At 40.7% G+C, this 14,445-nt stretch overlaps 1 protein-coding gene across 8 annotated transcripts in view; it reads left to right on the forward strand.

Annotated features, from left to right (window-relative positions):
* Positions 1–14,445, forward strand: part of jcada (junctional cadherin 5 associated a) — a 220,618-nt gene that overhangs the window by 186,971 nt on the left and 19,202 nt on the right. For all 8 annotated transcript variants that reach the window (XM_072576056.1, XM_072576058.1, XM_072576054.1 and 5 more), the window contains one exon: positions 437–4,512. In XM_072576056.1, the coding sequence (XP_072432157.1) occupies positions 437–4,512 (4,076 nt within the window). The remainder of the gene's footprint in view (positions 1–436; positions 4,513–14,445) is intronic.

Genomic DNA, 14,445 nt, shown 5'->3' on the forward strand with positions numbered 1-14,445 from the left:
GATTCAAATGTATCCATTGCAAATGTTAAACTTGCATTCAGCAACATTTGCATATTTGCAACTCTCAGTTCACGTCATATGAATCTTTCATTTTGGGTAGTGCACTATTATGAAACACTTGCTATTTGTTAGAACATAAAATGGCAGCTATTGCATGATTCTGTGAAATGAATGCACTCTGAGAAGCCAACCTATAATTCAAGGTAGAATATTTGGCATAATTTAATTCTTATACATTGTCAAATATTGCTTGCCAAATTGGTGTTTGTTCAATGTACAATAGCCATTAATTTCCTTTTAAATCTGTACTCCTAAATTTATCCCAAAAATCATTAGTGAACTAAACGACAAGTATTCAATAAGGAAATTGGCATTAAAAGCAAGATAGTTTTTTCAAATGCCTTAACCACCCTCTATGTTTCTATATTTGCTTTAGGTTAAACAGTGGTCCTCTGCTACCTTCTTCATCCAGGCCCAAACCTGGAAAGGATGTCACATATTGGAGACGAAGAGGGCAAGACTTCAGTGTTTTACTGGATTACACAAACCGCGGGGACTCAGGCTGCAAAGGAAATAATGTGACAAAAGATCTAAACAATCCAAATGCTGAACAACAAGGGAAATGTTCACAAGATGTACGGCTGAAGAACATGCAACACAAACCAGAAGTAACGAGAATGAATGAGCAAAAAGGTTGGATGTCAGAATGTCAGAGTGTGACAGTGAAAGAGATGGTTGAAGACAAGTGGAGAATGCCAGAGGATCGTAAGTGCCAGAGCTTGGGGACAGAGGAATGGAAAGCGTCTTTAGGAAGACAGCTGTCTGATGGTGATGGAAACAAATTGAAACAGGGCATATTGCCTCATGTGGTTGATGGTGAAGAATTAAAAAGAGAAGGATTACCATACATAAAGAAGGAAAAGTCTCAGTCATTGCCCAGAGTTATACCAGAAAGTAATGGTAAGGAATTTCAAACAGGTCTATATTATGTAGATATGCCTGGGTTTGACAGAAACAGAGTGGAAAATCAATTTTTGAAAGATGATCTTGTGTTGCAGGATAATGGTTCTTATTGTCATCCTAAATCAAGTACAAAGTGGACAGAAAATTTCAGGCCGTGTGCTCAGTTGCCAAAAGCAAAGTTGACTAGACCACTGAAACCTCCTTCATATGAATTGTATCAGCAAATCAGGAGAAGTTCAGAAATGATACCCAATCTCCATCTACACGGAGAAACTGATGGGCAAGTGGCTCCTTTTGCCAATGACAGTGAAGCAAGTGTTGATACTAATTGCTGCCTTCAAGCTCCTGCTGGTAGCAGCTTGGAACCTCCTGTCTATGTGCCTCCCCCATCCTACAAAGCACCACCTCAGCAGAACGCTGGTAAGAAATGTTTTGAAAAAGTGCCTGCTTGTGATAGCACATCTCAGCCCTTTCAGTCAGTGGATACTGTTACTGATCAGTCACACTGGTGTTTAGATAACCAGGAGAGTGATCATGCTCAGCAGAAACATATCTCTCATGATAGCGGCACAAAGCAACATCTGCAAACCAAGAGTGTTAGTGATGATGTAGGTAAAAATATCCCTCACAAAAGACAACCCTATAGTTCTTCACATAATGGCTACACAGATGACCAAAAGGCTTTTGTCAAGTACATACCATTTAATGATCCACGATTAAGACACATTACTATAGTGCAATCTGAGAAGCAAAACAGTGAAGCCAATCATAAGTATGAACCGTGGAAAGCAAAGGACAATGTTGTAGATGGAAACAAGACATTTGGACCATCAGACCATTGCAGTGCCTTTTCTGTTCCATCAGGATCATATTATTCCACTCAGGCAGGCCTGAGGCCTATTACTGATACTATGACTAGCAACAAATGGTTTGTAGCATCCAAGTCAGAGATTGAGAATGGTACTAAGTCTGAACGTTGTTCTAAACCATATCTGGACAACCAGTTTAACAACTCATTCAAATGTAATTCCAGGGTTCTTTCAACCTTAAACCATCCTGTTGGTTATCCGCATTCAAATGCCAATTCTAAAGCAGAATCGCATGTGCATCAAGACAGTGTTGAAACCATTACCCAGGTGAAGAAGTGGGAACCAGATTCCCAGAGTTTTGAGGCACAAGAGAAGAAACACTCCAAAAGAAGAATTTCAGAAACAATATTTTGTCTTGTTTCCGTGCCAGTTAAAACATGCGAAGAAGAGTCAAATGAAGATGTCTTTGTTAATGACGTGAGAAATGGGAGCATTGACAGTATTCTGAATGACAGCACTGGAAACTTAACAGAGCAAAGTTTTTTAAGCATGTCTTCCTCCGACTTGGAATTACAAGCTCTGACAGGAAACATGATCTCAGAAAATGGGTTGAAGCGACCTGAGCCTTGGAATGAAGTTAGCAATAGACGTACGGTTAGCTATAATTTTAACCAGCACAGAGAATTAACAGCTTCTGGCTCTTGGCCGGGTGACCAGTATAGGGATCAAGAAACGCAAACAAGCTTCATTAAAGGTCCCCGTACCACTCGGTCATTCACTGGTGCTATGAAAAATATTAGAACACGCAGCCAGATTCAAAGTCAGAATGACTCAGAACCTGAATGCGGTACATTAATGCAAGGGGATAAAAGGAATGCAGAAGTTACAGCCGTCAATGACCAGAAACGTAAGCTGAAAAACTGTTCAATAAATGGTCAGGCAAACTTGTATCCCTCTACTGGTAGTGCTTTCTCAAAGGCAGCTCCTAAACAGCATCAGGTCAATCACATTAGCTCACACCAAAGTCATGTTCACGGGGCTTCGAGATGCTCACAGAAAGAAAGTGGAGGTGGAAGTGTGGTGGATCAGTTGGAAAAGAGCAGAGCGGTTTCACAGACATCGTCAAGCAGTGGCAGAGAGGCAGTCGGGTTTGGTCAGTTCCTCTTGAAACCTGTAAGCCGCCGTCCTTGGGACGCAATTAGTGAATTAGAAAGTTTCAACAAAGAGATTCAGGAGCAAGAGGATCGCAATGTTCAGGAACTGCAGAAGGAAGCTGAAGACAGTGAGCTTAGTGCAAATCAGTCAATACACCCAGACAATGATTTTTCAGACAATCAGACTTACCAAACACCTGAGTTGTATGTGTCTGAAAAATCATCAGTCAAGCTGATCAAGCCCAAAGAAAAGAAGGACAGCAGCAGTGATAAAAGTTGCTCAAGTTACACTAATTTTACCCCTGATGTACAGGACCATTCTAAAAGATCTGCTGTTAATCACAAATTGAGCAGCCAGTCAATCAATCAATTCCAAAAACCCATCAATAAAAGAACAACTGATACCAAAAGTAGCACAATTCTAAATGTATTCACAACAAAGAATGCCTATTTCAGTAAATTAAAAAATGAAAACAACTTGGAGGACACCAAGAGCAAAAGGCAGTGTATAAACATCAATGGAGTTCGAACACCTATGTGTCAGTTAATTGAAGAACAGACAGAAAGCACAAATGATCCGGACACACCAAACAAAGTGATGGTGCCAGACACCGAAGCTCAGCCAGCTCTAGAAACTGAATGTAATGACAGTATTGGAAAAATGTTCACTCACTTGGACAATGATCAGGGTTACTCAGAACCTATTCTGAACTCTCTAAACTGTCACAAAAGCACAAAGCCAAAAACTGACAACCTATACGACCTCTTAGAGCAAAAACCTGTGGAAGGAATTTCGAGAACTGAATCATTAGAAGAAAGAGCTGCTCGGATTTTGGGAATAGATGTAGCTGGAGAAACCTTGATTTCTCCAGTGAAGAAGACATCACATCAGAATACAGGAGAAAATGAGACAAAACCTCCTTCTGATGTGCAACTGGGCCATAACGGTAATCATTTTGTGGCAGACAGGAAAAATGCTTCAGTGGGACAGACAGGACACATCGAGGAGAAATCTTTGGAAAGCAACAAGCTTTCAGAATGGAAACAAAACCCTCTGTATGGAAGCTCAAGTGGAAATAATTTACATGAGAATAAATTGCTGAAGCATCTTGCTGAAAGTAACAAGGAGTCAGGGAAAAGGGCCATCATAAACGAGTTCTTTCATGGACCTTTCAAGGAGTTTTATAATTGGACTGATGCAAATTGCTGTCTGAGTGCAGAAAGCAAGGCTGTCTCTGTCCCAGGTGCAGACAGGAAAGGTCGAAATTCTTCAGAGAAGATTGAGTCATTGCAAGGCAAAATTTCATCATCTCCCCCAAACCGAACAGCTCTCAGCCGCTTGGCCAGAATGAAAGAAGTAGATTCGGTTTCCCGTATCAGACGTCTCAGCATCAAAAGTACAGGTTCTGGTGATGATTTTGATGAGGAAAAATGTAGAACAGAGAGGGGAGAAGAAGAAGCAGATTACATGTTGGCCAGACAGGAAGAACTCTGCACAGCAAGGAAGAGAGTCATATCACTGGACCAAGATTTGGAACCTATTGCATCTTCAATGACAGCTGATTCTGAGCACAGACAGGTGGCAGGTACGTCCTTACAGTACATCATGCCTAAAGTCTTAATATCTCAGAGACTGGAGGATGGGTACTTGTAGAATCATAAATATAGTGATGAATTTAGTATTAACAATCTTAACAAATTATTGTCGTCCCAGCTGATGTTATTACTGGACATGTCAGATTCCAGAGTGAAATTGTGATTGATAGATCATGTTTTATTTGGGTTTAACTTGCTTATTTTTCATAATGTTGCAGATTTGGCTTTAACAATAAACAGTAGAATTAGAATCCTTACAGTGTGGAAACAGGCTCTTTGACCCAACAAGTCCACACTGACCCTCCGAAGAGTAAACCACCCAGACCCATTTCCCTAAAATATACATCTGCAGTCCTTGTTTTTACCTAATGCACCTAACCTACACATCCCTGGACACTATGGGCAATTTAGCATGGCCAATCCACCTAACCTGCATATCTTTGGAGTTTGGGGGAAAACAAAGCACCCAGAGGAAACCCACACAGACACAGGGAGAATGTGCAAGCTCCACACAGACAGTGGCCTGAGGCTGGAATCAAACCCAGGTCCCTAGCGCTGTGAGGCAGTGCTAACCACTGAGCCACTGTGCTGCCTTGGTAGTTTAATAAAGAAAAGAAATGTAGAATAAACCAGCTTATTTATGTATAACACAAATTTAAAGATTTTGAAACACGTGTTAACATATAATCCTGTTAATTTCTAAAAGACCCCTGTACAGTACCCAATGGCATTCCTTTACAGCCCTTCCTGATAAAGGGCTTTTGCCTGAAACGTCGATTCTCCTGCTCCTCGGATGCTGCCTGACCTGCTGTGCTTTTCGAACACCACATTCTCGACTCTAATCTCCAGTATCTATAGTCCGCACTTTCACCTTCTTTGTACAATTCCTACATAAGAGAAAACTCACCTTCCTGAACACCTCCCAGTCTGGAAAATCTAATAAATTCTTCCTGGAGTTTTTATAGACCTGAGCTTAAATATTCTCAGCTTCAAAAGACCTCTTTGGGGTTTTAACAATATGTCATTGATCTGGAACCATTACTAAACTCCTTACTCGAAGGTTAACCAATTTTTAATGTCTATTTGTATCCTTTCTCAGGAACACTTTCACACATCCATCATCATCCAAGACTGAGCATAAGAGGTACAGTTAGTAAGTTAGCAGATGACACCAAAATTGGAGGTGTATTGGATAGCGAAGAGGGTTACCTCAGATTACAATAGGATCTTGACCAGGTGGGCCAATGGGATGAGAAGCGGCAGATGGCGTTTAACTTAGATAAATGTGAGGTGTTGTGTTTTGGGAAAGCAAATCTTAGCAGGACTTACACATTTAATGGTAAGGTACTAGGGAGTGTTGCTAAACAAAGAGACCTTGGAGTGCAGGTTCATAGCTCTTTGAAAGTGGAGTCTCAGGTAGATAAGATAGTGAAGAAGGCATTTGGTATGCTTTCTTTTATTGGTCAGAGTATTGAGTGCAAGAGTTTGGAGGTCATATTGCGGCTGTACAGGACATAAGTTAGACCACTGTTGGAATATTGCATGCAATTCTGGTCTTCTTCCTATCGGAAAGATGTTGTGAAACTTGAAAGCCTTCAGAAAAGATTTACAAGGACATTGCCAGGGTTGGAGGATTTGAGCTATAGGGAGAGGCTGAACAGGCTGGGGCTGTTTTCCCTGGAGCGTCGGAAGCTGAGGGGTGACCTTATAGAGGTTTACAAAATTATGAGGGGCATAGATAGGATAAATAGACAAAGTCCTTTCCCTGGGGTGGGGGAGTCCAGAACTAGAGGGCATAGGTTTAGGGTGAGGGGAAAGATATAAAAGAGACCTAAGGGGCAACTTTTTCACACAGAGGGTGGTACGTGTATGGAATGAGCTGCCAGAGGATGTGGTGGAGGCTGGTACAATTGCAACATTTAAGAGGCATTTGGATGGGTATATGAATAGGAAGGGTTTGGAGGGATATGGGCCGGGTGCTGTCAGGTGGGACGAGATTGGGTTGGGATGTCTGGTTGGCATGTATGGGTTGGACTGAAGGGTCTGTTTCCAAGCTGTACATCTCTATGACTCTATGACTTCCACAGAACTGCCCTAGACTGAAAAGAAAACTAAATCCTTCTTTTTTCCAGCTTTGGGCGTTTTCCCAACCTTACAAAAAACAAGCCAGGAAACATAGATCAGAAAACTTAAGGTTTTGTTCTGTGTATATTGCTCAGTCATAAACCCTCCTAATATAAACTAAACACCATTAGCTCTGGAAGGTACCTCTCCATCCAAGTAGTTTTAAAATAAATCACCATGGCTACAGGCATAATTACAAGTTAGTTATTAAAGTCAACAAGGCAGTCACTTCAATATGACTACCTGCTGAATACTAGCAAATAGGGAACAGAAATAATTGCTCCTGATTCACAGAAATATGGTAGTTATATGAAAAACAGCACAATTCCAATAGGAAATGATATCTTTGTGAAAGGGGTACTTACTATAATCAGTATTTGCATCATAACTGTGTCATGTAAATTATATTTCATCCTTGCATAGAATCCATGAGGGCTAAATCCATCAGCTTATAAAACGGGAACATGATGCTTAATTAACCTATATTTGTGATTGAAATTCAGTTTACATTGATGTTCCCTCTTAGGTGCATGGCTTCATATACATGCAGAGCTGACAAGTGTGGCACTGGAAAAGCACAGCAGGTCAGGCAGCATCTGAGGATCAGGAGAGTCAATGTTTCAGACTAATGCCCAAAACGTTGACTGTCCTGCTCCTCGGATGCTGCCTGACCTGCTGTGCTTTTCCAGCACGACACTTTTCAACTCTGAAGTCCAGCATCTGCAGTCCTCACTTTCTCCTGCATGTACATGCAGCCACACTGAGGGTCCACATATGGTAATCAGCTGACCCACAGCATTCACAGCATTTGCTTTCGGTTCAGGAGGTTGTTGCTATGCGCAGGCTTTAGAGATCTGCACAAAAGAAAAATTAATTAACAAGAATGTGGGTTAACCTTCCAATTTAGAGTGTTCATTTCAATTTTATTTGCTCAATTTCATTTGGATTTTGTTTTCAAATTTCATTTGCTCAACTTCTGCATGCTTGTGAGTCCAAATAACCTTTATGTATGTCAATGCAAATACAGAAGATATTGCACCTCCATAACCGCTCATAAATGAGTTAATAAGAATGAAAATTTAGTCCCTGAAAGCCAAAGTCTATCCCCTAAAAGAGATCACCACATAGTAACTGCCTGGCCCATCTAAATAGTCTGGATAAGTTTGCTTAGGTGATGTATTTGACTGCCACTGCTATAAAGCAGAATGGCTTTTGTTAAAAGAATCCAAGCTAGACAGGAAGTTAACACAATTGCAAATTTCACCATATAGTCATTCCTGAATATATGCAGCCTGGGAGATGCCACCTTTGTTTTCAAGGAATGAATTGCTTCAGTGATTCAAGATTTTTCCTGGCTCCGAGTTAGCTGGGTATTCCTTTAATGGCAAGTTGAAAACTCTTCTCGTTCCTTTGCTGCCATCTTCTTCACCATTCCCATCTTTCCATCTTTATAGCCTTTTTCTCTCCCCATCAACCCTTTGTAGTCTTCTTCATCCAAATGCTTCCTCTTCCAGCTTCCTCCTCCCTGCCCCTCAGCCTCCTTCCCCAACATACAGCCCCTTTCTTCTCCATATTTATCCCACTGCCCTTGCATCTCCTTTGTTTTGGCTAAGTACATCTCCCTGAGACTCCAGGCCCAGTTGACAGGACTCCCATCACAACCCCTGCCAAACTCCAGACTCAGTCCACAGCAAGCCACTGACACACTGTTACAGCCATGACCGTAATTAGCTCAGAATAGAACCAAGCCTTCCCACCCCTCACTGTCAGCACCTATGAAAATACATTCAGTCAAGATAGTTCTTTTTCCATTAGTCATAGATATCTTTAAAAACCTGATATGCAGCAAGTTAATAACTGACTTGCTGTTGATCGAAACTAACTCTGATCTGTTCCTGCCACTTCCCACTCCTACTCAATATTTTGCTCCATTACAGCTGATCATTTATTTTTATGTCAGCTTTCAGCTTGCTTGCCACTGCTGCTGCCCCACCCAGCCCCCAGTGCTTCTGACAACAACAATTTGCATGTATGTAGCATTTTTTAATGTTAAACTGCTCGTGGCACTTCACAGTGTTATAAATCAATGTGGATTACGTTATCCAAACACAGGGAACACCGAATGTCCTGGGCAGGAGGTTCTGGTCTCCAACTCAATGTGGATCAACATGAGGTGATATTCAAATGGATAAAATCATAGAAGCCCTACAGTGTGGAAAGAGACCATACAGCCCATCTGGTCAACACTGTCCTTCCGAAGAGTATCCCACTTGGATCCACCCTCCTACCCTTTTAATGTAACCCTGCATTTTCCATGGCTAATCCACCTCGCCTGCACATCCTTGAACACTATGGGTAACTTAGCGTTGCCAGTCCACCTAACCTGCACATCTTTCGACAAGGATAAACCTTAACTCAGTTTCGCTGTCCACACATCCTGCCAGACTTGCTGATTTTCTCCAGCATACTCAGTTTTTCCAGGAGACATTTCTCCCATCACCGTTTTTGCCAGGCAGCTACTGTTCAAATTGCCTGCTAAGTATCAGAATCAATCAGTGTATATGATATCAGTCAGTATAACGGGATCAACAACTATTCCTTAGTGTTTTTGTCTTCCACACAGGCAAGAACAACACAAGAGCATCACTCCAACATTTTCATTACAACTTTACATAATCCCTACTTGAACCTATCAGAGTAATCACCGTAATTTTCAATATAGTCATTCAAAACCCCTCTTAAAAAAGCATATTTAATTTAAAAGCAATTGTATTTTGCTGAAGTAGTCTTCAATTCAAAACAAAAAGACACTTTGATCAATCGCTTGCTTCACTACACTGCATGCATGCATTCAGTAACTATAGCACTTCAGTTAATTGCTTTTAGTTTTCACTGGCACATATGAGGGTTAGTGTAGACTCGATGGACTGAATAGTCTGCTTTCACACTGTCGGGTTTCTTCCTCCAAATGCAGGTGGGCATAAAAGTCTACAGTGCGGAGGTGAAGACTTTCCATGTTGGTCAGCTCATGAGAAGGCTCAGTCATCTGAAGTCGGGTTTGTGGTTGTAAATATTTACTGTTAGAGGTGAGGTCTGACTGAGCTAACAAGCCTGTCCAAGCAAGACAGCCACATTGACTGACACCCACAAACTTGACCAGGGTAGGCCAGTGGTGCTGAACTCAAAAAAATCTCAACACAAAGGATCATGTCTTGAGGTTGTACCCTTGCCCCGTACTAACTTTTAGTGAAAAGTTCTCAGACGTGTATATTTTCTTGGTTTTGAAGAAAGATCAGTGAGCTGTTGATACCTGAGCTACTGAGTGTTGTAACTCCTTTTACATTTTAAGTGTGTACCCTGACACTGTGAAAGGGGCAGTGCCACTGTGGTACGAGTGGTGCTATATTGATAGGTGCATGAAAAATTGCAGATGTTGAAAGAAAGGGCATCTGATGGAGATGCCTGGCACCCATCCTCCTGTGTGACAGGTCTGTGCAGTGCCAACTTTACAACGCCAACTCACACTCCTAGGAGTATGATGCACTGGGCAGAGAGTAGGACACACCCTGGCAGAGCTACAGCAGATCATTCGTCCCCTTGTGACACTGGAGTCAGGTTCTCCTGAGCTTCCCACAGGTGCTGACCTCTGCAGCCACCTCTGTCCAGGGTGGACTCTTGTTGGCATCTCCAGGAAAAAGAGCTTCCCTTTTGTCCCAGACTGTAACCTTCAGGGAACTTCTATTGAGGCATTGCTAAAGCATGGTGCTGCTTTTCCCTGGTCTCTGATATCTCCGGGCATGGGTGGAGATGATGAGCAGAGAGTGAGTGATGCTCCCAAATTGCAGAGAGTGAAGTAATATATAGGTAATGTATAGGTAATGTGCAGTAATGTATAGGTGCCTTTTAAATCTGACACCTGGATGTCAGAACCTCAAAGATGTTGGAGCGAGTTGGCGGTTAGAACCTCCTACACAGAACATTTGGTGTTTTACCTATACTTTCATAAAATAATGCGCTGAGAAGTATGTAATTGTATGAAAAGATTGCCCTGTCTCAGTTTAGAAGTCTCTCCTGCTGTTAAATCCATCCCCGCATTGTCTCTAAAAATGCAATTCCACTACCAAGTTGCTTTTAAGGTCCCCATTCAAGTTACTCAAGCCAAATTCCTGAAACTCCCTATCTGCACTATGGGTGTCCATATAGCCCAATGATACCAGATGTTCAGGAAGGTGGATCACAAGCTCCACAAGGCAATTAGAAATGGGCAATAAATGTTGGTCTAACCAGTGATGACCACATCCCATGAAACATTAAAAATAATATATCTGCCTGTATCACTAGCCTACCTATGTCTAGTCACCTCACAATTCACAATTCATTGAAATTGTTAGGTTTTAAAATTGTGCCCCAAACTCGACATCTGGGTTATTAACCAGATCAAGAAAAGCAGTGGTCTTAAGACCGACTGCAGGGAATCCAAGACATACCTTCCATCAGTCTGAGGAACAACTGTTTCCTGATACTTGGTTTCCTGATACTCTTTTCCTTTTATTCCACACGCTTTTACATTACTGGCTAGCGTATTAAGTGGCCCTCTATCAAATGTTCTCAAAGGAAGTGTACCTCACATCAGCCATCTCTTACATTGATGAAATTAGTCAAACATGATTTGCCCTGATCAAATTTTGCTAGTTTTTTTTAATCAATTCATTCATACTTGCCCAAGTGGTAACCAGTTTTGCCCAGAATGTTTTCCCATTATTGAGGTTAAACTGATCTGCCTCCGCAGCTGGGTTTGGACTTGCATCCTTTTTTCACAAGAACATTATAACATTATAATTCTCCGATCCTGTATCTGATGAACATTGGAAGATGATAGCCAGTACCTCTATAATTTCCACCCTTATTGTTTTCAAATACATCCCATCTCGTTCCTGAGAACTTATCAATTTTAGGTTGAGCTAGGCTTTCTAGTGACTGCTGTTTATCTGTTTTAAACCATTCTGAAATCACTTGTCTCTTACAATGTTTTTGGCAGAATTCTCCTTGTGATAGCCATTCACTACTTGAAATATGCCCTTTACTTCCAAGAATGGATTCTATTTCACTATTTATCTACCTAAATTAGACATTTGCACTTCCTTTAATATTTTTTTGTCACTCTCTTCTCATTCTGTCTTTTTGCCTCGCTTATTACCTTTTTAACTTCACTCTGAACCTGACATATTCATCTTGGTTTTTACTTGTACTTTCAACCTGACACCTAATAGATTAGATTCGTTTTCCTTCACTTTATTTCTCTCAGCAAAGAGGGAACGCTGGCTTTGACCTTTGTACCATTCCTCCTGTTTGAAAGGCAACTCGACTGTACCTGAACGATCTCCAGATTAACCTTCCAAATCTTGGCTCTGCCCTAGGTAACTTGTAATCAGTCTTACAGCCAAAGACACGGCCCCTCTGAGAGCTCTCTGACTGGCACTTGGTCCAGTAGATGATTAGTGCAGTAAGTCCAAGCTGTGTAATCAAGATTTCCAATGATTTCATGCAGCAATATGGAAGGAACAGTCATTCATTGGGATTTTCCCTGGTGCAGCAATATGTAAGTATTTTAGTTTTCGCACAATAAAGCCAACACCATTTGACTCTTTCTAGCAATTAGTTAGCTCTTCTGAAATGAGAGAGATGAGCATTACTACATGGTGTAAGCTGTAAGCTCTCTCACCTTGCATCATGGATTCAGCCCTACTCTAGAGATATGAGCACTAAATGCTGCTCAAACTTGAATACAAGGCTGAGGGAGTGTTGCATTATTGGGGGAATCTCTTTCAGAAAAGAGTTTAATCTAAAGCTTCATCTGTCTTCTCAGGTGGATCCTAAAGATCCTCAGCCACTATTTTGAAGTATAACAAATCTTTGGTTTCTTGGCAAAGTTCCTCCCTCAATCAGATTTCTGAAAAAGAGATTTGCTTTTCTCTCCTTGCTGTGCATGGGAAATTATTCTGTGCAAATTGGTTGCAATATTTGCTATATTATAGCAGTGACTACACTTAAAAAGTACTTCATTACCTGTAAAGCTCTTTGGAGTGTTGTGTATTTATGAAAGTCACCATATCAATGTATGTTTTTCATTGTGATTGGAAATTTTTCAGAATTGTGAGGCATGAAATCAGCTGCTGCAAAATTATGAGCCACAGATCATTTGGTTGTTTAATACAACCAAAAACAATGTTTGGTAAAAGAGAAAGTGGACACATTTTCCTTAACATCCTCTGCAGTCTGAATTTATCAAGTGTCTTAGCTTGCTCACGGAAGGCTGAATTTGCAAGCAATTCTGGAATTGCACATACACATCAATATTCTATAAGGACAATTGTGCAAAATAATAACAAGAATAAAATCTCATTTCACAGTAGCTTAGAAGTAATGAAGGGGACCAGGAGTAAATCTGCACATGATAGGCCAGATATCCTATAAACTGCTGTGGGAATTGAGGTTCCTTTTGCAAAACTAGAAAGGTCCATGTATTTATAAATATAAATATGCTTTCTCTCAATTCCCAAATAAAGCAAAATTCTACAAGTGCTGGAAATCTGAAATTTAAAAAATGATAATGCTGGGTAAACTCAGCAGGCCTGGCAGTATTTGTGAAAAGAGATTTTGAGCTTCATATGACTCTTTCTGAAGAAGTGTCTTATTGTTCTTGAAACGTTAACACTGTTTCTCATTCCACAGATAATGTCAGAGCTGCTAAATTTCTCCAGCAATTTCTGTGTTCATTTCTCTAAATTCCCTTCATAACTATGTAACAGAAGGCACTTTTACAATATAGAAAGGAATAATGGTTAGGTTCTGCTCAGGAATGATTTAATGATAATTTAGTATAATTTTCTTAAATTAAGATGTCTTTGAATGTATTGATTGCTTTTCATATCTTAGTTATGAAGTGCACTTTGATGGTATTTTTAAAAGTCTGCCAGTGAGGGATTACATTTGATTAAATCATAATTTTATGGAATGATGCTATTTTTATCACACTTGGATACAAACACACTCCCAAGCCAGCAGATCATATGTTCAAATCCCACTGTAAATATCCAAAAGCTAATGCCTGGATTTATAGATTACTTACAGTGTGGAAACAGACCCTTCGGCCCAACAAGCCCACAACAATCCTCCGAAGAGCAACCCACCAGACCCATTCCCCTACATCTAACACTACAGGCAATTTAGCATGGCCAATTCACCTAACCTGCACATCTTTCGACTGTGGGAGGAAACCAGAGCACCTGGAGAAAACCCACGCAGACACGGGGAGAATGTGCAAACTACACACAGACAGTTGCCTGAGGTGGGAATTGAACCCAGGTCCCTGGCGTTGTGAGGCAGCAGTGCTAACCACTGTGCCACCGTGCTACCCATAGTAATAATGCCAATACTATCATTAACTTATGTTCGTACATTTTTAGCTCAAAGGCAGAAACCTAAAAAGTGTTGTCAGTGATTCTATATTTTGAGACAGAGGGGTACGTCATCAAAGTCCTCACTAATTGCAACCTGTTAGAAATCACTGAACTGATACAAGCCTGCCCTGTTATGCCAGTCCTTCTGAACACACACATACTTTGACATTGAAAACTAATTTCATGTTATGGAGTGTAAAACTTAAAAAAAGATGATATAAATCCAAAAATGTAAAGATTTTATTTACAGATTGATATTTCAGTTTCTACTTTAATCCCATGTGTGCCCCCCAGTTATTTTGTTAAAATGTAAGTAAAAGTGAAGGATTATCAGTACAT

Source organism: Chiloscyllium punctatum, chromosome 8 (genome assembly GCF_047496795.1).
Source record: "Chiloscyllium punctatum isolate Juve2018m chromosome 8, sChiPun1.3, whole genome shotgun sequence".
Lineage (NCBI taxonomy): Eukaryota > Metazoa > Chordata > Chondrichthyes > Orectolobiformes > Hemiscylliidae > Chiloscyllium > Chiloscyllium punctatum.